Here is a 23,369-nt window from a genome sequence, read left to right as displayed (position 1 = left end):
TTAATTTTTAACGAACTCTAAAATTTATTCATGTCAAAATATTTTTGAAATATTTATATTCTATTAAATTGTTATAATTATTTGCACTTTCTAGTATATTATAAAGTATTATACATTTTTAATTTCTTGTTGTCAAATAGGTAATTATAAAAGCCTTTTATATTTACGCCAATCAAGAAATTTATGATTTATTTGCGTTATAAATAAAAATATTTTAAAAAATTGTTAGCCAAGATTATGAGCGCTGATGTAAATTATTGTCAAAATTGTCTTAACACTAACTGAGAATTAAAATGGTACGATTCAATAACTAATTCGTTAGTTCTGTTAACAGTTATACGACCTATGGGGTCTTGGAAGTTTATTCCTCCAAGATGAGGAACTTCCAGCAAGAAAAATATAGGGAAGAGTTTTATCTTATACAAATATCACGATCCACATGATCTAACTTTCAAACGCTGCGTGAAAAAGTAGTTCTGTCACAGTTCTATTTGCCCATTTTGTGACATTCGCAAGAATATTAAATCTTCTGAAAGACGACAATTATCTTCTTAAGTGTCTCTATTTCTCACTGATATTAAAACACGCTTACTACCAAACTGAATTCAATATTTTTCTGTCACTTGTATAATTAATAAACGATAGTTGTTACATAATCAATAATATAATTCTTATAAAATATTAATATCAATCTGCTATCTGTTATCAATTTCAATGCTTATCTGTTTTGATCCTAACACCGAATTTAAGACAGATATTGATATTACTTGAGATTATAACGATATGAAAGATAAAGCTGTTAACAGATGTATATAATAATTGTAATAATTGTGAATAATATTGTCATGCTTATTTAAAACATTAAAACTGATTAAATTTATGACAAAGTTATTCCTAAACTATCTTCTCGATTGAGATCGGTTAATCCTCTCCTCCCACGAGATAGTCTTTGATGATGTAAAAGGATTCTTTCATGTTCGGCCAAGCCATAGTCACGAAGACCAAAATCGAATTTGCGATCACGAAGAGTCGCATCATTTCGATACCGGTGCCGGATCGGAGCCAATTTCCGAAGCCTTGATTCTCGTCATCGCTCAGACCTCCCGAATCCGACTTTTCCACCGCGTTGCCTTCATTATGACCACCCTTGCTACCTTTATTTTCGTTATTTCCACGTTTCTTCATGCTGATCATATAGCGATCATCTGCAAGCATTGATTTCAATGCTGGACAAGGTTTAAGAGGTACATTTTGCGTGTGCTTGAAAATATCCAATTTATATAATATAGGCACCAAGACTGTCTACATTATTGCTTTCTATCAAAAATAAACGAATAAAACGAAGGAAAGAAATCACATTCGTAAAAATTCATGAACTCTATATGGAATGCAACGAACAATGTTTGGACTTACAAAAGAGTCAAGGAGGAATGTCAAGGATTGTCATTTATAGGTATCGATAGCCATACGTTTAGAATTTTAATTCTGTCCATTCCAAATCAAAAGAGGATTGATTACCGTGCTTTTTTTCTTCTGCTGTTTACGAAATCACGTAATCTCGATTATCAACTAATAAATCGCGTTGCAAATTCAAAGAAAATTAAATCTTTAGAAAATCTCGCTTATACGTGACGATTTACGATAATCGGCGAACCTCGGGAGAAGGTGCAGTGAAATTAAGAGCGTCCGCGTACAATTTCTGTCCCGGATACGCGTGTGCGTGAGCACAGTTACATGTGGCATTCCTGCGCGTACAAGAGACGAGCATACTTGAGAGTGGGTGTGATGACCGCGATCAACGCATCGAATTTATGTACGCATTTCAACCGTGTTGCATACGAAATTGAAATTACAGTAAAATATTCCCGATTCCTCGCACGTTGTCTTGAGAGAAATTGTTACACAAGAGAATTTAAGAATTACTGTTAATAACTATGTTAAGTATAACAGTTATAATTATTAACATTAAGTATAATAATTACTATTAATGTTATTTGAATGCAATCACGTAATTCACGTTGAAACAAAGTCCATTTAGAAATTCCTTTTTTTGTTTGTTTTTAGAAATTAAAAATGCTCACACATAAAACTAGCAAAAATTTCTTTTTCCAAATGTCAATTTTTCAATTTTTACTTTAAAATCAAATGATATGTAGTTAAACTATACGTTATAAGCGTTTATATTACAGCTGTAATTCCGGGACTTTTATTACAAGGTGGATCAAAAGAACTGGAAATTTGCAACTCGCGTAATATTTGCTCGCATCAATTCGTGTACGCAACTCAAAGCTAATTTGCTCGATGGTATTAAGTAGCTTTAATAACTTCCCTTTTTCATTTCGCGATTTGCGCAGCTACAAAGACGAATATGGATCTTGGTAGATCAAAGTTCACGGTATTATACCGAGTAAATTCCAAGGAGGAATAGTGGAATCGTTATCGACAAAGAACAGCCTTCGCCGGAGTAGATCGTTCTCTCTACAATGCTCCATTTCTCTCTCTCTCTCTCTCTCTCTCTCTCTCTCTCTCTCTCTCTTCCCTTCTCCCCGTCATCCCCTATCGCGAGATTGTTGCCCCGTCTTTCCGGTGACTGACTAGTTATCAAAATTTTGCTCCATTGTTCACACTTCAACGATGAATAATAGGGATACGATGGGATCACGAAGGAGACCATTGATGAAGACAGATGGGCGGCAGAAGATTTCAAGTTGGTTACAAAGGTCAACGATTGATATACCGTAATTGAATTTGATGGAGAACATTCTGCGTCCTATCGCCGTCTTTGTGATTGGTAGAGGGTGTATCGATGAAAACAAAACAAATCGATAAATGACTAATTTGTTTCACAAACACCTCGACACCGAGCGCTTCGTTATGAAAGATAAATGGCTGACAAAAATTACTTGTTATATGAATTACGAAATAATACGAAATCAATAAAAACTATTGTGTTAGGAATAATGTATCAGGATAGCGTAAAAAAAAAAATCTATTTTACCTAATGATTTATTATAATCAAAATGATATACAGTTAGTTATATACACTTAGTTATCATAATAGAATAATAATTGTGTGTATGTGTGTGTGTGTGTGTGTGTGTGTGTGTGTGTGTGTGTGTGTATGACAGCAAAAAAATGAGGCAGAAGAGTATTGAGAACATAGCGAACGAAAATCAATCTAGGTCCATCAAACGTCGGCCGTTGCATAATTGCTCGTCCTATAATTAAACGGGTTCAGTATGTTACGTCACGAACGGAAAGTTGGTCACTACGAGGTAACAGTACAACGTTGTCCCCGATGCTCTACTTCGGAAGTCGCCCGTCGAACGCTTAGTTAGAAAAGTTGGCTCGGTCGTTTATTCCTATTCGTGCACGTCGCGCGCCGGCCGGCTTTGTCCGTTATCGAAAACGATGCGCTGCACGTAAATGAGAACTGGTAGCTTGATAACACGTCATCGGTATCGACAAGAAACGAAATAAAACTCCTCTCTCGGAATCCCCACAGGGGGTCTAAATTCGCGTTCTCGGAATCAATTACCAGCGGGGCAATCGTACGCAATAAAGTGGCATGAAACGCGGCTGCGCGCAACGAAACGTGCAGATTCGCGAAACGACGACAGTGCTTGCGGTCAGCGAACGAGGAAATTACAACGACGACGCAGTTATCGGCAAAGGACAGCCCCGGGCTGTGCGCGATCATTTCTATGGAAAGTGATATGTCCGGCGAGCCCTCGTTCTCGCCGTGCATCCCTCCGCCGTAAGTCGAACCGCACCATTGTATAACGCGCGGAAGTTTAATCTCTCCCCCGTCGCTCTCTCACGCACCACAAGCCGTAGTTAGTAAATTTCAACTATCATCGTTGGACGTGATAGTCATACACCGTTATTACATGTCGTCCCACCAATGTTGCCAAATATTTGACCAGTTATAATTAAAGAGACGAGGGTTCAGGAAAGGAGAGGATTCTATTCGACTTCTCTTTGTTGACTTCAAAGTAAAATTTTTAAGATGTAACCCACAATATAGTGAAATATAATGGGAAAAAAATTATAATTTATTTCCAAACGAAATATATAATAAATCAAAATTTGGGAAAAGAATAAAATATGTATTTCTTTTTTAGTGCCTTCAATTGCGATGACAAAACTCACCATGATACCCGTCGATCTTTCTCAACAATCGTAAACGTGCGTTCGAATTTAAAGCAGCCTGCGTTTCCTTTTTTTACGATTTTTTATGGAGCGTGAAATCCCGGCGACGTGACGCACACAACAACTGCCATCGACGGTTTGCCCGCTTTTCGCGTTTACTTTGCCGCGGGACGTGCCGATATAAGGCTTCTAGGCTTGGTAAGCTCATTAAAAGATTTCGCGGCAGTGCCGAGGGTTCACCAAAGATCGCACGGCGCGTGACAGCGTTCCTAAGTATCTAGCAAATTCAATACTGCGCAACCTCTTTACAACCTCTTGCATTATATTCTTATGTGCAATGTCGTGCAATCTCAAAGTAAACTAACCATACATTACATTTCGTTATATATACATATTTAACACACATAAAAAATAATAAGTATGATTTAGTTACTGAATATTACGTTTGATATTCAGTTAAATCTTATGACTTTAATTAAAATATAATCCAGAATCTACATATAAATAAATTTCCTATCTATGTATTTTTATTTTAGTTAATCTTAATGTGACAATTTAAATGTCAGATATTTTGAATAAATGTTGCGATAAAGGAGAGGAGTTGCAACAAGGTGAGACATTTACTATTTAAATTTGCAAATGTAGAAGTGCAGTGAAAAACAAATATTATAGATTTTATATCCTTTTAATCCATCCGATTTTTTTTCTATATCAATTGAATTTATCATATTTCGATTTTTATACGATACAATTTTTTCCCCGCTCATCGCCTCTACGTTTATATGGCAATAGCAGAATCCCGAGCTTAAACGATTATGTTACGATCAAATACACAATCTGGTAATTACTATCCATGAACGGCTTAATAAATCACCGATACATGAGGTGAAATCCGACGTTGTCATCTTCCAATCGATTAGATCACACGCAACATTTCCCATGTAGTGCTCCATGAAGAAGCTCGATTAATCACGCGGGCTGTCTAAAATTTTGAATAGAAAAGATACGTGGTTTCTACTTATCCTATGCCACTCAGACAACATGTATAAATAGCGCGACGTCGATGTACAAATGCGAACAAATGCTCGCGTCGCCGATCAAATACACTTTCTTCTCATGATACTGTGTCGCCAGATATCGGCGCAAATGTAATTTCCTGTCGAAGAAATATCGAAAAGAGATTTGTCGCAAGATATATCGCGGAAACAAACGCCTACGCTTATGCAAAAATAAAAGAGATATAAGGCATCCCGAGTGAATTTATTGCAACATTGTTATAAAGAAAGCTGTAAAACTATTTCTTTATCTAAATTCAATTTCAATCGTGATTATTCGATCGAGAATTATATAAATTTATGAAAGTGGAAAGCACATATGAATAAATATATAAATTACAATTATGTTCATTCACAAGAATATTATTTCACAAGTGAAATATTTGTAGGTATAAATTTGTCAACAGAAATCACTTCCTTGAAATAGAGGTAAAAATAACGCAAATAAAATGAATTCGAATCTCCGCGCGACCGGAATAAGAACTATATTCCCACTGTTTCCATCGAAGCCTCCGGGGACTTGCTTATTCCTGACGGAGAGATTGGCTCGTAACGCGGTTATCCGGTACTTCGTTTCGCTGATAATGCCAAAGGATCACAGATGCATTTTCGACCGTCAGTAGGACGATCCGGCGCGGCATAGTCGATATAATTTTCTCGGAAGGTATTTGTGCCGTCATGAAACATCGCTATATAGCCTATATACGGAAAGCGATATCCGTCTATTATTTAAAAAATTAAAAACCTTACATCACAGATGCTTTAGTCAAACACGAATATTTGTGAAATATGCACAATTTCAATCATTGTAAAGAAAATTTCGCATTTGTGAATATTTTATTTATAATTCTCTCTTCTTTCTCTCTATAAATGCTGTAAATAATCTAGCGTGATAATATAGCGTGTATCCTTTCTCATTTTGTAAACGCTATTTCAAAAAACACGTAATAAACCTGCAACCAGGATACGCTGTTACTTTAATGTGCACAGAATTATTATCGCGTTGCGAGTTATTTCGTTAATATTATCTTCCTTTATCATTTTTTTCTATATGCTATATTTATGTTAAAAAAAAATGTTTTATGTAGCCTTTCTAGAATAACGAACTGTTATTCTACTATTCTGCGAAGTTCCCCCAGGGGGTTCTTGGCGCAGGTAAAAACGCCCCGTCGCCGTTCGCAGTGCCAATTTCTCGGATTACTCGTAAATACGTAGCGCAACGGGGGAAAAAAAGCGGGAACGCGCTGAACTCGATAAAAAAGAACTTTGTCAAAGTAAGTGCAGCGTGACTGTTGGTATTACGTTTCTCTCTGGAAAGACTCGAGATCAAGATTCCAAGAGGTGTTGGATCATTTTTGCGTTCCCTCCGGCTGCTGCTGCTGCTGCGACGCGATCTCTTTCTATCTCTTTCTCTCTCGCCGCTTATGGCGAGGAAAACTCTCGATCGGAATGAGGAGCTTCCCTAACGGTCAAGGAGCACCGTGCATTGGTCGTTTTGCCGAGGAATTTCCAGGTCGCTTCTCGTCTAAGTAAGTAACATGTCTCGCGCCGTCTGGATGGTACAGGGAATCTCTCGGGAATGCTGTACCGCGAGCGCTACACCCGATGCGCGCGTGTAACTCGACCAGCATGCACTCAGAATACTCGGTTTAAATGCATCTCGCCCTTTCCGTGGATAAACCTAATACTACTAGGATTTCTCCGGAGCTTCTAACTGTCGTTGAAACGCATCAGTATGATGAATGACGCTTCAGATGATTAATAATTGGGCACTGAAAATTTTCACTATTATCGAAATTATTACTTAATTATATTAAATTATGTTAATAATTTAATGTATTAAAGCACAAATTATTAATAATATGACAGTCAATAATTAATGTATCAAAGAAACAAAGTCGACAAAAAATAATAATCTCACAGAAATATTTCAATCAGATGAATTTAAAAAAAAAATGTTATTGCGTTCTATTGCCGATTTCATTTCAGCTAACAGCGTATCACATTACGTTCGCTTGTCGTCTCCTTTTCGATGCTATCGTGGCGAAATATACTTCCGACTTTCCGTGATCAGTGAAATTGTATCGGTTGTTTGGCTGCATGCAAAAGCAATTAGCGTCGTGAATATTATTCTCGGAATTATTATATAGATTTTAGGTACGCTAAAAAAATACGCTCATTGCAAGTAAATTTTTCGCGCTAAATCGCGCACAAATGCGAGTGGACAGGGTAGGCCGTTAAAGTCCATGCAAAGTTAGGCGCGCGCTCGGCGCGATATGCAAACCGTTTCGCAACTCTCGAAATGCCCAACAATTTCCCGTTGAGAATTCTCATAACTGAGTTTAATTATTGACACGGATTTATCGCTCGGCGTACTTAGAGTTCGAACGTCGCGGAAAGCATTTGGCACTTATTCAATTCAGAACCGACTTTCTGAACAAACAGTAATTTGTACGTAATTTATTTCTCAGACTCTTGCACTCGCCTTTGCCCCTTCGTAATTTCTTTATTATGTTGCACTAATTTCTTAGCGATTGTGTTTCGTATCTTACCTTATTTTGATAGATTCTTATAAGAAAAATTCATAATTCAAAATATACACGTAAGCTTATATTAAACGATCTAGGCCAGCCTCGATTTGACACGACTACGGATTTAAATCAGAAATAATAAAGATAAGAAGATGAAGAGAAAACAAAGTCGAAGGTCAAAGTAACAATCTACGGAGGAATTTACGGTTTATAGCAGTTTTCATTATAGCCTTAAAAGCGTCGCTTCCCTTCTTATTCGCTCAGAGCGTCGCCGGTAGCTTCGTTAGAATTCTTCGTAATTACGTTTCGTCATTGACGCGCAAACTTTATCGCTTCTTCTATGAAAGTCTTGTGCCAATGTAAGTATTTAAACAGTCGTGAGTCTTTTCGTATTACAATTAACCAATATTAAAAAGAATAGAACGATAAAATTTGGACATGTAATCGTTCAATAAAACAAACTGTGTATATTTGATACAAGCAGATACGTAAGTATCTATATCTATTTAGTAGCATAATAATATATTATTATTCAATATTACTGATAATACATTACTGTTAAAACTTTAGGTATGTATAACACATTACATTCAATCAAATTACATTTAAATTACATTCAATTAATATTTATGAATAAAAATTAATTCTAATAGATGAAAAATTTATACATCTTATTAATTATTACATTCTTTATTCTAAACAAACAACAATAGTAACATAAATAATAATAGCATATTACTATTAAAATTTTAGATATATTTAACACATTATCAAATTACTATCTTCAATTAATATCTTTGAATAGAAATTAATTCGAATAATCAGAAAAATTTATACGTATTTATAAGAATTCACCAGATATAAGGAATTGAATTATACTTCTATACTCTACATATAGATAATATATAATACGTAGATTGTATTATATATAATACACAGATTGTATATCGTTAAATTGTTACGGGGATAAAACCATTTTAAGCTTACTAGTCAGCAATTTCCAACGTCGCCAGTATATGTTCACGACATTCATTTCGTAAAGTCATGCTTTATCTTCATCTACCGACAATTAGTCAGTTCCGTAGGTAGTCGCGTGAATATCGGAACTTGATCCTTGCCAAAGAATTATAAGCATGTTTGAGATAATTTGAGCAGGAAGGTTTATCGCAAATTTTTACATAAAAATATGAAAATGAAGATATGACGTACGGATGAACTAGCAATAAATTTGGCAATAAAGATTGTACACATTAATTTCTATATTATTATTTTTGACGAAATGAAATTGATTTTTAGAATCAACCTATTACACTTCATCATTGGCGAACTCTCTCACTTTCCATATCGTTTCAAATATCGCGTCCAAATAAATCCCCTTTATAGGAAAATCGAATTTTTCCATTCTCTGAAAGGAAAAATTCCACGATCAACTTTCAGATGTAATTATCAAATGCAAATTATTCCTGAATTATTCTTGGTTGCAAAAAAACTGAATAACGGTTCGGCGACGAGATACCTGCTTTTCATGCCAGGGAAGCAAGTAAGAAAGCGACTCGAGAGGAAAATCGTGATGACGCATTAATGAACTGATTTCGACAGAATGTTGATGGATAGCATTTTGATATGAAATTTTACAAAGTTTTTAATTTATTTGCTCATCATTAAAACAAGAAAAACGGAAGAAATTTTACGATATCGCTTTTTCTACTTTAGGATAAATATTTGTATGCACATGTAACGTGCCTGTAGGTATTTTAAATTTAAAACAATGGATAAAAGTGTCACAAAAGGAAAACGTTCTTTTGTGGAATGTTCTTAAAATTATATATTTTTTCTTGCGTCATACTTATCTGTTTCTAATATTTTTTAATACTACGGAATACAGTTGAGTTGCAATATTGTTAACGGCCAATGCTGGTAGTAACACTTGTTATTCATCAAGTAATCTCGCTGGAGATTACTTGATGAATATCAGGATCACCATAGATTGTAGCGTAGAAAAATATTTATACCATGACGTAGCGACACGAAAATGATATTCACGTAATTTGCATTCGCGATGCTCATATGTCTCGTACATACACGAATACGTGAGCTGCGTAAAGAATCATCCAAATACTCGTCGCAAAATTTCATTAATCGCATTTTGTTCTTTTATAAAGTATTTCTACATACCTCAGGAAAATTGCAATATTAATTTTGAAAGATATAAAAATATAAACATTTCAATAAAATGTAATATGTATTTCAAAGGCTTATAAATATTTTGTTTAATTGTTAGTTTATATTTATATGATTTGGCGAGCGTATGATAATCTATATTTCTCGCTTTATAACCAGGGACTGTTAAAACCGACGTAAATAAACATTATTACATTATACAGTGCATAAAGAATCCAATAAACAATACCTATGTACGTACGCGATGTACATACATTTACGCTATAAAAACATAAATACAATATAAATAATTATTTTATATGACAACAAAAGTGTAATTTTTTAATAAAAATTGATACAAAATAAAAATAATTTCTTTTTACGTAGATAGAACTCTGATAACCACGATATTATTAATTTATTAATATTTTTAAAAAGAATATAGAAATTTGTTACGAGAATTGATACGTAATTATAAAATAAAGAATTAAATAAATAATAAAAATATATTTTTTTTTATTTTTCTGTTCTAAATGTGCAATTTACACTACATAATATTGTATTTACATTACATTATTGTTACGTACGCCTTTCATTTCAGATTAGATAATATTTAGTTTTAGTTAATTTAATTAAATACTTAATTAAATAAAATAGAATATTTAATTAAAAGATGATTATAAAAATTATCACTATTAATGAATTTTCTCGTAACGCGCAAAAATGTATTGCGTGAGCGTAACATTCGAATAAGGAGCGATGCGCACCCAAAATCTCGGCGATTGATTTGATCCTATATCACTCGCTTCTCCGCACACTGCTCCGTAACTATTCTCGTTATTTCGTACTACAACGTAAGTAACGATTTCTGCGTAAAATTAAAAATAATGGTTTATTACAACAATAATTTATTAAAAATATCACTAAATATAAAATTAATCATTTATAAATTTTTTTAATGGAACTCTGTTTCTACAAATTTGACATACTTACAATTACATTCATATCAATCGAAATTAAGTTTCGTTATGTGCAAAAGTATAAATTTTCTTATTGTTAATTGTTTGAATAGTATAAATACATATAAAAGATATAAATTAGTTCCCCATTTCAAAAATTATCAATAAAATTATTAATAAAATTGTGATGTAAAGAAAATAAAGTGCTTAAATAACACATATATTTGTATAATCTGCACAAATATCTGTGTAAATAATTTTATAAGTATAATTGAAAATTTTTAAAATATATTTTATAGTTATAATTTAAATATAATATAATTAAATTTATATCATGTAATTAAATTAAATTACTTAATATTATAATTAAACTATTATTGTAAAATATATTTTCAAAATTTTAAATTTTTAATAATTATAAAATTATTTGCACATATATTTACACAGATTACACAAATATATTTGTTATATATGTGTTATTTAACACATTTTCTTTACATCATAATTTTATTATTAATATTAATAAAAAAACAATTTTACATCTGTGTTCAAGTTTCATTAAAAAAAAGATTACTATCAAAATAAAGTTTCAATTTTTATATATTTCAAAAAATATGTTTATTACACAGATTAAAATAAAGAAAACTCACTGTCCGAAAAAGTAACCCTCGCTAAACGCCACGTTTGAAGATGTGGTGAATTATTACCGTAATGATAATTAAAAAAATGAGCCATTGTGTCGTTTACTGTTAATTTGCCAAGCTCGAGATCTCCGATGAATCCATTAGAATGGGTGGAACCACGCAGGAAATTTCGCTGAATAAAAACATAGCATGAACATAAAAGTAGATTTTTTTAAAATTTTATTTTAAAAATGATATCAACAGAATTTTCTAAGAGATAAATTCTCGAAGAACGTCTATTATTTAACTTCTGCAAAATACTTTCTTGCATTACGTAAGGACTAATAATCAATAAAAAAAATAAATAAATTGATATATACTGTTTACTCATAAAAGAGAGTTAAAAGTTAAAAATATAAATTTTTACTTTTAATTTCGCATTCAAATAAAAGAATCTAATATAAAAAGTAAAATCAATAAAAAAACGTACACATATATACATATATGCATATCATAAATATTCTTTAATAAATATGCCGTACTTTTTCGAAAAAAGACTCAATCATATCATTTATTTAAATATTTATTTCAATTTTTCTAAATTGTTATCATGTTTTATTATATCACAGAATATTTGATTCTGACTCACCAATGCCGCTATTGGCACGACACCTTTACTGATGTATTTGAGCTCTTGAATTTCGGGCTTGGACACATCGACGGCAATAGCCGCCTGAAAGAGCACTACAACCGCGAATAAAGCAATCGAACGGAACATATTGATACTGTTTAATTGAATCGTGTGAATTGCATCCGATTCTTTTATACCTACTATCTCAAGTACAGTCTTAAGATATGATACGCTACGTGATAAGATACACTATATCCTATCGGATATTCAAGAAATTCTTCGAGAAGAAAAGTAGAGGGGAAAGCTTATCTGTAAAAATATGCAAAATTTTTTTGTAATTTTTTTTTCATCGCGATTCTTTTATGTATCTCCCTTACAGACAGTAAATAAGAAAAATAAGAGAACAGCTCTGCGCACACGGGTTGCAAGCTGTCTATTTCCTTCCTACAATCGACGAATTTGTATAAATGAAAAACTCGATAGAATATCAATTACTAGAATACTATTATTTATATATCATGTTGAATATTTAAGTTGAATGCTTAGTGTCATGACGGAAGTTTTGCCTACTAACGTTATCTATGAAAAAATAAGCGGAGATTCCGGAGCAAATTATCTCTGCTGCTCGGATCCACGAATTTCATTTAATTGTGTAAAAAGGAGTAATTATGAAATAAAAATGAGATACTTACAGCTTTAGAAGAAAATAAAAATATTATACATACTTAATATAATCAGCTAGAAATCCAACGATTCAATCTAATTGAAATTTCTATAAATTATATAATTAATATAAGATATAAGCGTTGTTTACGATTACATTCGACTGAATCGTAGTGTACAAAGTATTACTCAATCGTGACATATATATTATTCCTATCTATTGGAAACAAACTGTAAGACTTTGCCGGCGATTCAAAATTCAGCGCAGACTGCTAATCAATCAAGCAGCTAGTCCAGACGGTTAGCTAGGATATTCTGTTTGCAGGACGAGCCGATACCCCGCCAATACGTCACGGTCCGCTTAAAGCATACGTTCAATTATTCATGAAATTGTCGGCGAACGTCACGCCTCGTACGTCCCGAGATCGTGTTCTATTCGGAGACCACCGCGTGGTGTCCGACCGATGCCCGAGAACTGTCAAGATTGACTCCAAGTGAGAGACTTCGCGAGAGCGATATATCGCGAGCGATTTCATATGAATTTTCGCACACAGAAAAAAAAGGATCTATTTAAATTTAATATTAAAGGATCTATTTAAATTTAATTTCTGTCGATGAATGAATTCTTTCGTTCATCGGCAAGCTCATTCGTCGAACTAACATTCAGTTTTATGGGAGAAAATGTATGTACATTTAAAGTTTAAAAAACTTTATCTTTATTAGCCTTTATTAGACCTTTATTAGTTAATATACTTGATATTTGAGTTATCTTATATCTTATCGAGGACTTCCTCAATCAACGCACGCCTTTTCGAAGAAGCGTGCGAAAAATAACTCGACGAAAAAAATTACTTAATCGCAGGCGCTCTTTTTCTGCACATCTCTCTCCCTCTCTCCCCCTCCCCCTTCCGCCGTTGCTTATCTCGCGTTAGTTGCAAGCTCGTAGGTATTTCACGCGCGCGCGAACGCGACTAATTAGAAACGCATTATTACCATCTCCGCCCTACGGGAGAGTAATTAATTAAGCGGCCTCGACGGAAGACAGGCCGTAAGAATTCTACGACCGTTACAAAACTGCCGTTAATAAATCTAGGCTAATTAGTTAGAGGCAAAGTCGAGTTACGTGCGCTAACGTGTTTTATGCATTGTTCGAGCCAAGTTTACAAAGTACAACACACACACACATTATATCGTCGTCGTCGTCTCGGCGCGAGAGCATCAACGCATGCCCGGCTTTCGGTCGCGCGCCTGCAAGAAATCGATTAACACATTTTATTCCGTATCTCTATATATTTTCTTCAAAATCGTTCCCATTTATTGTGTACTTAATATCATATCGTTTGTGTTTCTGCTTGCAGAAACATAATATCAATTCTAAATATTAACTGATATATTAAATACTAAACTGATAAATAGTTTCTCGAACAGCCATATCAATTTGAACACAATATTAGCACAGTCGATTTCGATTACATAGTATAATTGCAGTACAGGATGGAAGAGCATTTAATGAGAAAACATTGGTTCAACAGACGATCATGGTTCTTCTTTATAATAAATACAAATAATACAGATAAATCTAATATATAAAATCGGTAATATATAAAATAAATTAAAGAGAGATAGGAAAGCAAGTAAGTGCTAAAATCTGCGAAAAAGAAATATACGTTCTTAATGATTCATTCATTATATCGATTCGTACTACTTTACAAGTGCAAAATAATTTGCTGAATATACACAATAAAACATCTGTTAATGTTATCGTGGAAAAAACAAAGATAACAAATGCGAATGAATCTCTCATTTGATTCTCGAGAATTACGAAGAGATCGACAACCGATGTACATCTCGAGAGTTGATTGCCGATGCGCGTCTATTACGTCTTAATTACGATTCTGTGAAGCGCGCCAGAAGTTCTCATCTAAGCAATTAAGACAGAATTAGTGCAAACTAAAGTAAGATTCAGTCTGTTGTCGACGGTGTATACATACTGTGGAAAAAAAAGCAGGCGTTAGAAATTTTAAACTCCCAACTTGTCAAGAGTTAAAAAGTTTGCTTAATATTATAAAAACTGCTACATCCATTTTTCACTGTACCTAATCGGCAACTATTTAGTCCAGGCTTTCGACCGGAAGTTGATTAATTAAATTGGTATCAGCCGTCCGCGCTCTGAGATCGTTTATCGTTCTAAAAGTGGCGATTTAATCAAATTTACGGCATTACGAACGCGGGGCTTGAAATGTCGAAAGGTCGATATATTTAATTAATTCTTTTAAGCAGCGATATCGCCATTAACTTTATTAACAATCCTGTTCTAGCGGCCGGAACGATCGATAATTAATCGATTATTGGACTCAATACATCTGCATGAGTATATATTCTGTATATTTTAATACGCGAGCACAATCACGCGATCGCGATCGATCGTCCACGTGGCTCGATTCTCGCCACCATGCGCTCGCTGGACGGTCGGCGAAATGCTGAGGAATGATCAGGAACGGGCGGGGGCGCAACAGTTGCGTGGGTGGATGCGCATCTGCGATGAAGGAGTGGAGAGGCGGGGAGAGGGGAACGGTAACGGGGGACCGGAAGAGGGATGAGAAGCACACGTAGAAGGGGGTTGAAACCCGGCGCCCGATGTGACGTGCCTCAGTATTCACGTAGCATTCACATCGCAAGCAACCCCAGCCACGAGACTTCGTGAGAAACCGCGTCCGCCGAGAGAAATCTCGCGAGAAGATCGGTTTGCGGTCGGCTATCAATTGAAGATCGGCGTCGCTTGAAACTCGGGCGAATTGATTTTTATGGGACTCTTATCCTCCCCCGTCGCGTCACCTCGATTCGCGCTTAGTTCGCACTGAGAAAAGAGAGAAAAAAAAGTGATCGCTCGTCGTCGCGAAGTGCGATCAGTGGTGATCGGTGTGACAGTATCGAAAATGCAGAGAGTCGCCTCTGAGTCAGTGCGTCGAGGTACAATCGACGTTGAGCGCATAAGCGATTCCGCCTAGAAGTTCGATATTAAGAGCAGCGATACCACGTGGAGCTCCGTCCACGATTTCCATTCTTCAACATTTGCGGTTTGGATCTACGAGTAAATTATATGATAGACAAATTCTAATTTCATATTGCACGATTAAAAATTTATCGCGCGATTAAAAATTTTGCGAAACTTTCAAAAGATGTCAGACATATGTAGAACAATTTTTAAAGAATTATATACGATTAAATAACATACAATATGTATAACATAACATGATAACTTATGTATCATTCTTTTCGTAAGGTTTACGAAGTCCAGCTTTCATTATAAAAAAAGGGACAATATAAAAAAGCACACATAATCTAGTTCGTTAACATAAAATTTACAGAGATATTATGTCCAATTATTATCCTTTGCATTTTTTTTAAATATAACATTAATTTTTATATCACATATAAAAACCACTTTAATTAAATTGAAAATTGGAAAAGCTGCAATTTCGACAATCACGATGACTAAATTCTATTCACGCGAGTTAATACTGAACATAAATTTCGAGCGTTTGAATTATACACCATTCCTGGCTTCGTGTCCACTATACAGACCGCACATTGAAGTTTCTCAGTACAAAGTTCAAAGTTCAGCGTCGTTACGAGTGAGCGGTATTCTTCACTGGATAGTCCGAAATGATGCGCGGGCGTGATAAAAACCGGATGAGCATATATATATATACATCCTACCGATTCGCACAATATCCGTAATATCGTACAACCGACAGTACTCCTACGTAACGTTCGCGCAATAGAATGTAGATCCCGGTAATCGCGAATATTTGCACCCGGAATGCAAATGTGAAACTGCGTAAAAATATCTGGAAAAAATAGAAAGCTGCGTCAAAATAACACTGAAAAAAATCTCGACGACAGGCATTGATACAGATTATCATTTACGTGAAATATCCGAGTTCATTTTTCCTGCATAATCTTTTTTTCTTATTAAAAAAATCGATTTGCTCTGAAATAATCATTTCATGAAGCATTGAATTAATAGCAGCATAATATGATATAATATTCAAATAAAATAAAAAATTCGATAAATTGATATTAGTGAGAAAAATAAATTTATATAATTCTTCCTTTTTTATTTTTGTTGATTATACATCTAGCCTTGTTAGACTTTATATTCAAAACATTTATAATTTCTATAAAAATAACGTCTGTCAACGCAAAAGTTTTAATTACAAATAAATTCGTAATATAATAATGAATAAAAATTGAAAAAAAAAAACAGATTATGATCGAGAAGCATGTTTGTTGCACAGAATTCTTCTTTTATACTTTAACGAAACCTTGTTTAATTATTTTGATGCGAACGCTTTATACGTTTTACCTTTTAAAGAGCTCCGGCATGATCAATATTGCAGCCAGTACTGTTAATACTTCAACGCGCAACTTCCTTTAAGAATTTCTCGTATATCAATGTTAATCAAATTAATGTCGGCAATTTGAATTGTAATTTATTTGGATTCATATTAATGGAGCGAATTAAACATGCAAAAATTATGTGTTGATTGACAACATCAGAATTTTTTGTGTGTTACTGTAATATTGGCTTGAGTACATATTCATATCAAATATACAACAGTAACAGCATAAAAGAATTGTGTTTCACGTTCGTTAATTCAATGTAGCAAACTCGATGCAGCACAAACATAGCCAAAAATATACGAAACATAATAACATTAAACTTTTGTAATGGTGTTTCGCAGAGACGTACTTTGAACGTGTCGATTCATTGACTGGAAACATTCATATTTCCGGTACGGCGCGGTTGTTATTTAAACGCTACTGAATACCGTTTATACGAAATGAAAGGGGTTATAATTAATTAATTAAAACAAGTAATTGGACTCTGTGTAAAAGCCGGCGGAAAAATTGAATTAAAAATTTTATTACAGCGTATCGCAAATAAACCGGTTCCGAGCGAGCATATGCTTAATTTGCGTAGGGGTGAGACCTTTTTTTTCGCGATCCACAATTACACATTTAGCCGAGATAACATTCATAGACGAATTTCCGTAGGTGGCATAGACGGATTCTGAATGATTAACGAATTCTAAAAACGTGAAAGGTTCGTCAGTTCTTCAAAGAGAAACGAGGTTATTAATGTAATTGCATATAATTTGCAAACTCTGCTATAGACGAGACAGGTATCTGTTAACGAAATCCGGAAGCTCTTCGTTCGCGGCCTCATTGGTCGCCATACCTCATTAAAACCAGGAAGTCGATTGCGTTCCTAATGAAGCTCCAGTGGAAAGAATTATTTTCCTTTTTCTTTCATCATGTTTCACTATTACCTATCCTATCCAACGACAAATTTCATCCAGTCACAAGAAATCAAATTCAACGATGATGTTACTTAATAATATTTAAATTAATGCATTTTCAAAGTAAATAATACATTTTCTTCATATTAATTCTTTACGTTTCTTTTGCTCGACTGCGATCCATTGAATAAATAAAATTACAAAATTGAGAGAAATAATGAAAAAAAGCTTGCTTTTTCTCTAAACGTGCAATTCTTTTCAAAGAATATTTTCTTCGGAGAATTCTAGGAAAAAAATAAATCCGTACATGATTAAGAACTTTTTACAAAAAATTAATTATTTTTATCGAAACTTTGATTCCATAAACCGATAATAACGCTATTTACGAAGATAATACCGTTATTTACGAAACTAATTAATTTACAAAATAAATCTGATAATGTCTGTAACGTAAATAAAATATGATTTGTCTATAAAAAGACGAATGATAAACTCGCACTCAGAAATATAAATACTCTCTCTCCTCCACTCAAATACTTTTTTTTCTTTCATACTATTCACTTTCTACCATTTGCGAGTCATTCTCTTTAAGAGAAAATGAATCGTCACGGAGAGAATGATGGGAGCAGTGCGACGACGATATCCCGATATTTACTTCCCGATATAAGTCGCTAAGAGCATAATCATTTCCTGTCACTTTCGTATATAACGGCAAAGAGCTTTTGTATATAATTTGCGTTCGTCAAAAATTTTCAAAAGTTATTGTAATAAGTAAAATATATCCATCTCGCTCGGCGTTTGCAAAGTAAAATTATTATCTTTCACAATTACATTCAAACTTGTTTAGTATTTGTCGTAAAAATAAATTATTATAATCAAATAATCAGTTAAGTTAATTATTAATGACGATAACGATCATATTATTTTTGGCTGTTAGTCTAAGAGAAGAGAGAGGTTTATAATTTTGCCGCGTTTTGCCGCGATAATCTAAATGCACAGCCTGTCACCGGTATTCTATCCGGCAAAGTAATGGAAATTGATTAAATAATAATATTAGTTAATATTTCGTTCCTTCGAAGAAAGAATTCCCCCGGAATAAAATGACAAAATCATTTTCACGACACCCACCATCCTCGTGGAAGGTCCATAAATCACACAATTTCCGCAGGGGACGATTACCACAGAAGGCGATTCCCCTAAATTCTCATCCACTCCGCGCGGCCATCGTAACCGGAAACATAGTGTGATACCTCCTTCTATTTTTCTCGATAAAGGTTTACGCGCAGTTGAGCAAAAACATCGACATACTGTAGTATTTTATCGGCAAGCCGTATAGTCCCTTTCCTCTCAACGAATGCTTAAAAGAAAACCAGATAAAGGGGAGTAGGAACCGCTGTGATATTCAGTAAGTGACTAGAGAAAAAAACGTACAAACAAACGTTCTCCGCAAATTAAAATTTTTATCCTCGACCATCGACTAATTTCTGCTTGGGAGGTTCAACTCGCAAATCTCGCAGCAACACGCTTCAGTTATGCACGCGGTTGCGCCACTGCGCGCAATTTGCACGACAGTCCCCGTTCTCTTTCTCTTTTTTGGTCTTTTAATCCCACACGAGAAGCCAGGCTTCTTTCAGCTTCTTTCCCTAACGAGCTACGGTTGTGCTTGCACAAAAACACGTCATCTGAGAGAAATATGGGCGAGTTTCTGACGCGCTCTCATCACTAATTATTCTGAAATTTAGACAGATTTTTCGACACGAAAGTTTTTCGATAAAAAGAGAAAGAATTTCGGGAAAAAAAAATGAATTCGAGCGGCGAGACTTTATCGGTATTATTACCGGATGAAAAAGCACGTAATATAGGAACAGCTGACGAAAGCGATACATCGCTACGAAGGTAGAATGAATTCCACGTCGCGTCGCGGTAAGAAATCCAATTTGCGGCCGTGTTAGAAAAACTGAGAGCAACCGATCGCGTTGATGAAAAAGATTCTTAAAAGTAACGATGAAGACGATGGGAAAGATTATCGCTGCGCGACGCGGCGAAAGGCGGACGGGATTGCCCGCGCCGAAGGAAAAGCACAACTCATAACAGAGAATTCGTTATTGCGGGATTAATTATCGGGTAAATCGAGGCGCAAAAAAAAGCTGGAATGAAAACTCCATTGCGAGTTGATCGTGATGCAAAGCAATGAGAAATATTCTCACGTGAAACGAGATTTGTTGCCAGTTCAACGTCGGGATAAAAAATAGAATATATTTTATCGGTTTTTTAACATATATATGTACGTGCGTGTGTATTAGATAGCAGAATGACACTCTGACAAACAAAATAAAAGATCAAATAGCAGACAATTTACATGCTGCAAAGAGCATCATGTGCAAAAAAAAGATCGTTCGATTAATAATCGTTTCAAATAATTTCAAATAAATGGAAATTAATGGTTCAATTTAGATAAAAAAAAAACAATGAAGTACAATCTTTCACGTGGGACTTGCCCCACGTGAATTTTAATATAAAATAATTACACAGTTTGAAAAAATGAAAAAGTAACTTTTCTCGCATTACTCTCGCATTTATATCAAATATATATCTATATGCATATCGCTATACTTTCACATATATGTACTCGCGTCATGACAACTGCTCCTACAGCTATATCTTATTTTGCGTTCGCGCACATTGTCAATGCTGTAAGTAATAAGTTCTGCCGTTCTATTCCTGGACCGTTAATACGACTCATATTTCTGCAATGCGAATTGTAATTTTCCATGAGGAATAATGTACTGGAAATTCGATAAGGAATTCGGGTTGCTACTACCCAGTTTAGCGACTCGCGGAACGTGCCGGGGTCCCCGCACGGCCCGGCGTGAATTGCACGACGTAATTCCCTCGCGCAAGGTCGGTCTACTTTGTGAAGGCGCGCGCGCTATCTTTCATTCCGACGAAATTAAATTATCGCGATCCACCGCTGGAAATTATGACGTCGCGGTTCGTTTAACGCGTTCGCGCACCGCGCGCGTCAGCCACTTTTTTCCACAGTCCGTTTCCGCAGCCGTCGACCGCCCAAGATGCGCGCCCATGTGTCCCATATTTAATCCGCGACGCGGAGAGACCCGTCTCTCGTGCGAAAACTTTCCTCTTTATGTTCCTTAACGTCTGTCCGCCTGTCCATTTCGAGAATGCCGTCGGGCGTAATTTCTTCCAGCGAAAAGTTGAAAATCTCATCCCGCTATACGTTCTCGCAAACAATCTTATTGTGGACAGTTTAAATTTATACTGGATTTGTGTATTCTTCTGAAAATTATTACATTATTCGAGGTGTTTTCGGGAAGAAACAGGGACAGCAATTGAATTATAAAATTTATAAATTATTAAATCAAACTATAAGTTACATTATTGTATATTTTTCTAATTTTATATTAATCTGTAACATTTTCAATAAATAAATTTTTCTACATTTAGAGATATCTAATATTTGATCTCCATTCAGAGAGTAAGTTAAATTTTTAGAAACTACATTTTTATCGTAGTTGAATAATACATTAGCGCAGTATTGTTTATATAAAATTAGATTTTGTTTTAAATAGAATTAAATATTCTTTTCATATTCAGATTCATAAGCGAATAATAAACCAAACTGATTTGCCCGTTGAAAACTGCAAAACGCGGCGGTTTTATTTGGAGGAAAGATATTTTAACGTTCAGAAAAAGATCTCGTCGTGTTACCGTCGCTCGTAAGAAAAACCGGCCGCGGAAAACGCCGGCTTTTAACGCCGCCGTGGGCGCGTGTTTGTCGGAGGTGGATTCGCCGAAGTGTAAGAACCGAGGGAGGCAAAAGGTGAAAGAAAAACACGAGCGTAGGAAAGCCATTTAATAAAATCCGGATTGGACCGTCGTGCAAAATTGAACGGTCCATTAAACGACGAAGTCAAAGTCAATCAATCGCGTGTCGTCACGCGCACGTAAAGCGTATAACTCTTCACACACACGTTGCGCGTATCAAATTAGATTGCCAGAATCATATGGTCTGACGATCAATCGGTATCGAATTCAACGGCTGCGCTGTAATGATGCAATGATTACACGAAGTGCGAGATAAATGCAATATACCTAATGGATAACGTGGTTGCCGCATCGTTATAAACGACGGAGGGTTGGTTTAATCAAGGGGAGGGGGGGAGAAGGGAAATTCGCGTTTACATACCCGATATCCGATCCGATTGCGGCCGATTGGATTTTCGCTTCGACAATACTTCAATTTTGCCGGCATGAAAGGCAAGTTAACTATGTCTACACTGTCATAATTCAAACACGCAACATATGACATAAAACGGGGACTTACATCTTTCCCCATATATACGTTATTTCATATAATAACGCTCCTTATTATCCAACTTATCTCCCGTGTACACGTTATGCGCTACAATATTGAAGTATCTCAGTTCAAAGAATTCACTTTGCGCTCTCAAGTTTTGTCTCCTTTTTGGCGCTTCTTTTCCAAGGTTTCCCCTCGAACGTTCACAGTTCGATGTTGGCGCGCGGGACGATCTCATCGTATTCCGCGTACAGGTGCTGGCGCATATTCGCATGCTACTGCAGTAACGGCGCACACACTCCCCCAGATTCGTTCGAATTGGATTCGAGAAAAGAGGCTATGGGAAAAGATACGAGTGCAATGGTACATCATGCTGACAGGTATATAGCTGTCGCGTCGTGCGTCGAGGAAGTTGCTTTATACCGGTAATACGTCGTTTATCTCGTGGTCTATATCTGTCGCAACTACTCGGTAACGGCGTAAACCATTCCGTATACTCTTCCTTCGTCTCCTCTCTCTTTCTCTCTCTCTATTCTGTGCGATACCCAGTTCTCAATTTCTTCGAAAAGTAGGGAAAAAGTAGTGGGGAGGAAAAAGGAAAATGGGAGAGGCCGCCGGGGACCCTTTCATCAGGTATCATTGGTCGCTGCTATTCGTCCTATTTTCGCGCTTTAAAGCCGCGTTTTGCCGCAAAACCCAATATCGTACATTACACAACGTTTTCTATCTATCTAGTCCCTTCACACGTCATTTACCGCGCAATCTATACCGTAGCTGGTCTTGAAATTAGCATAAATCCCACCGGGGATTCTATATCGGTTCGAAATATTCCCATCGCGAAATGCGAGGAGAGAAACTACCAGGGGTGGGGGGAGGGGGAGAGGAACATTGTGTCGAACTTGCGAGAACTCGCAAATCGGCGAGGGAATGCATTTAAGGCCGCATTATTATTACCGAGGAAATTAAATCCA

The 23,369-nt window shown here is 35.4% G+C and overlaps 3 protein-coding genes across 4 annotated transcripts in view; 1 reads left to right on the top strand and 2 right to left on the bottom strand.

The window, feature by feature from the left end:
- The window catches only part of LOC105449177, an 85,259-nt gene that overhangs the window by 9,071 nt on the left and 52,819 nt on the right, over positions 1 to 23,369 (top strand). The gene's annotated exons all lie outside the window — the stretch shown is intronic.
- On the bottom strand, positions 93 to 7,039 carry LOC105449175. Its single transcript, XM_011688180.1, has 2 exons — positions 4,153 to 7,039; positions 93 to 1,205 (listed from the first exon to the last, which is right to left on the bottom strand). Exon 2 carries the CDS (start codon positions 1,192 to 1,194, stop codon positions 922 to 924), a length of 273 nt encoding a protein of 90 aa, XP_011686482.1. The 5' UTR covers positions 1,195 to 1,205; positions 4,153 to 7,039; the 3' UTR covers positions 93 to 921.
- On the bottom strand, positions 10,386 to 12,271 carry LOC105449176. Its single transcript, XM_011688181.1, has 3 exons — positions 12,130 to 12,271; positions 11,508 to 11,673; positions 10,386 to 10,766 (listed from the first exon to the last, which is right to left on the bottom strand). Exons 1-3 carry the CDS (start codon positions 12,256 to 12,258, stop codon positions 10,594 to 10,596), a joined length of 468 nt encoding a protein of 155 aa, XP_011686483.1. The 5' UTR covers positions 12,259 to 12,271; the 3' UTR covers positions 10,386 to 10,593.

This window comes from Wasmannia auropunctata, unplaced genomic scaffold (assembly GCF_000956235.1).
Source record: "Wasmannia auropunctata unplaced genomic scaffold, wasmannia.A_1.0 LD336076.1, whole genome shotgun sequence".
Lineage (NCBI taxonomy): Eukaryota > Metazoa > Arthropoda > Insecta > Hymenoptera > Formicidae > Wasmannia > Wasmannia auropunctata.
This window is presented reverse-complemented; position numbering and strand designations above follow the sequence as displayed.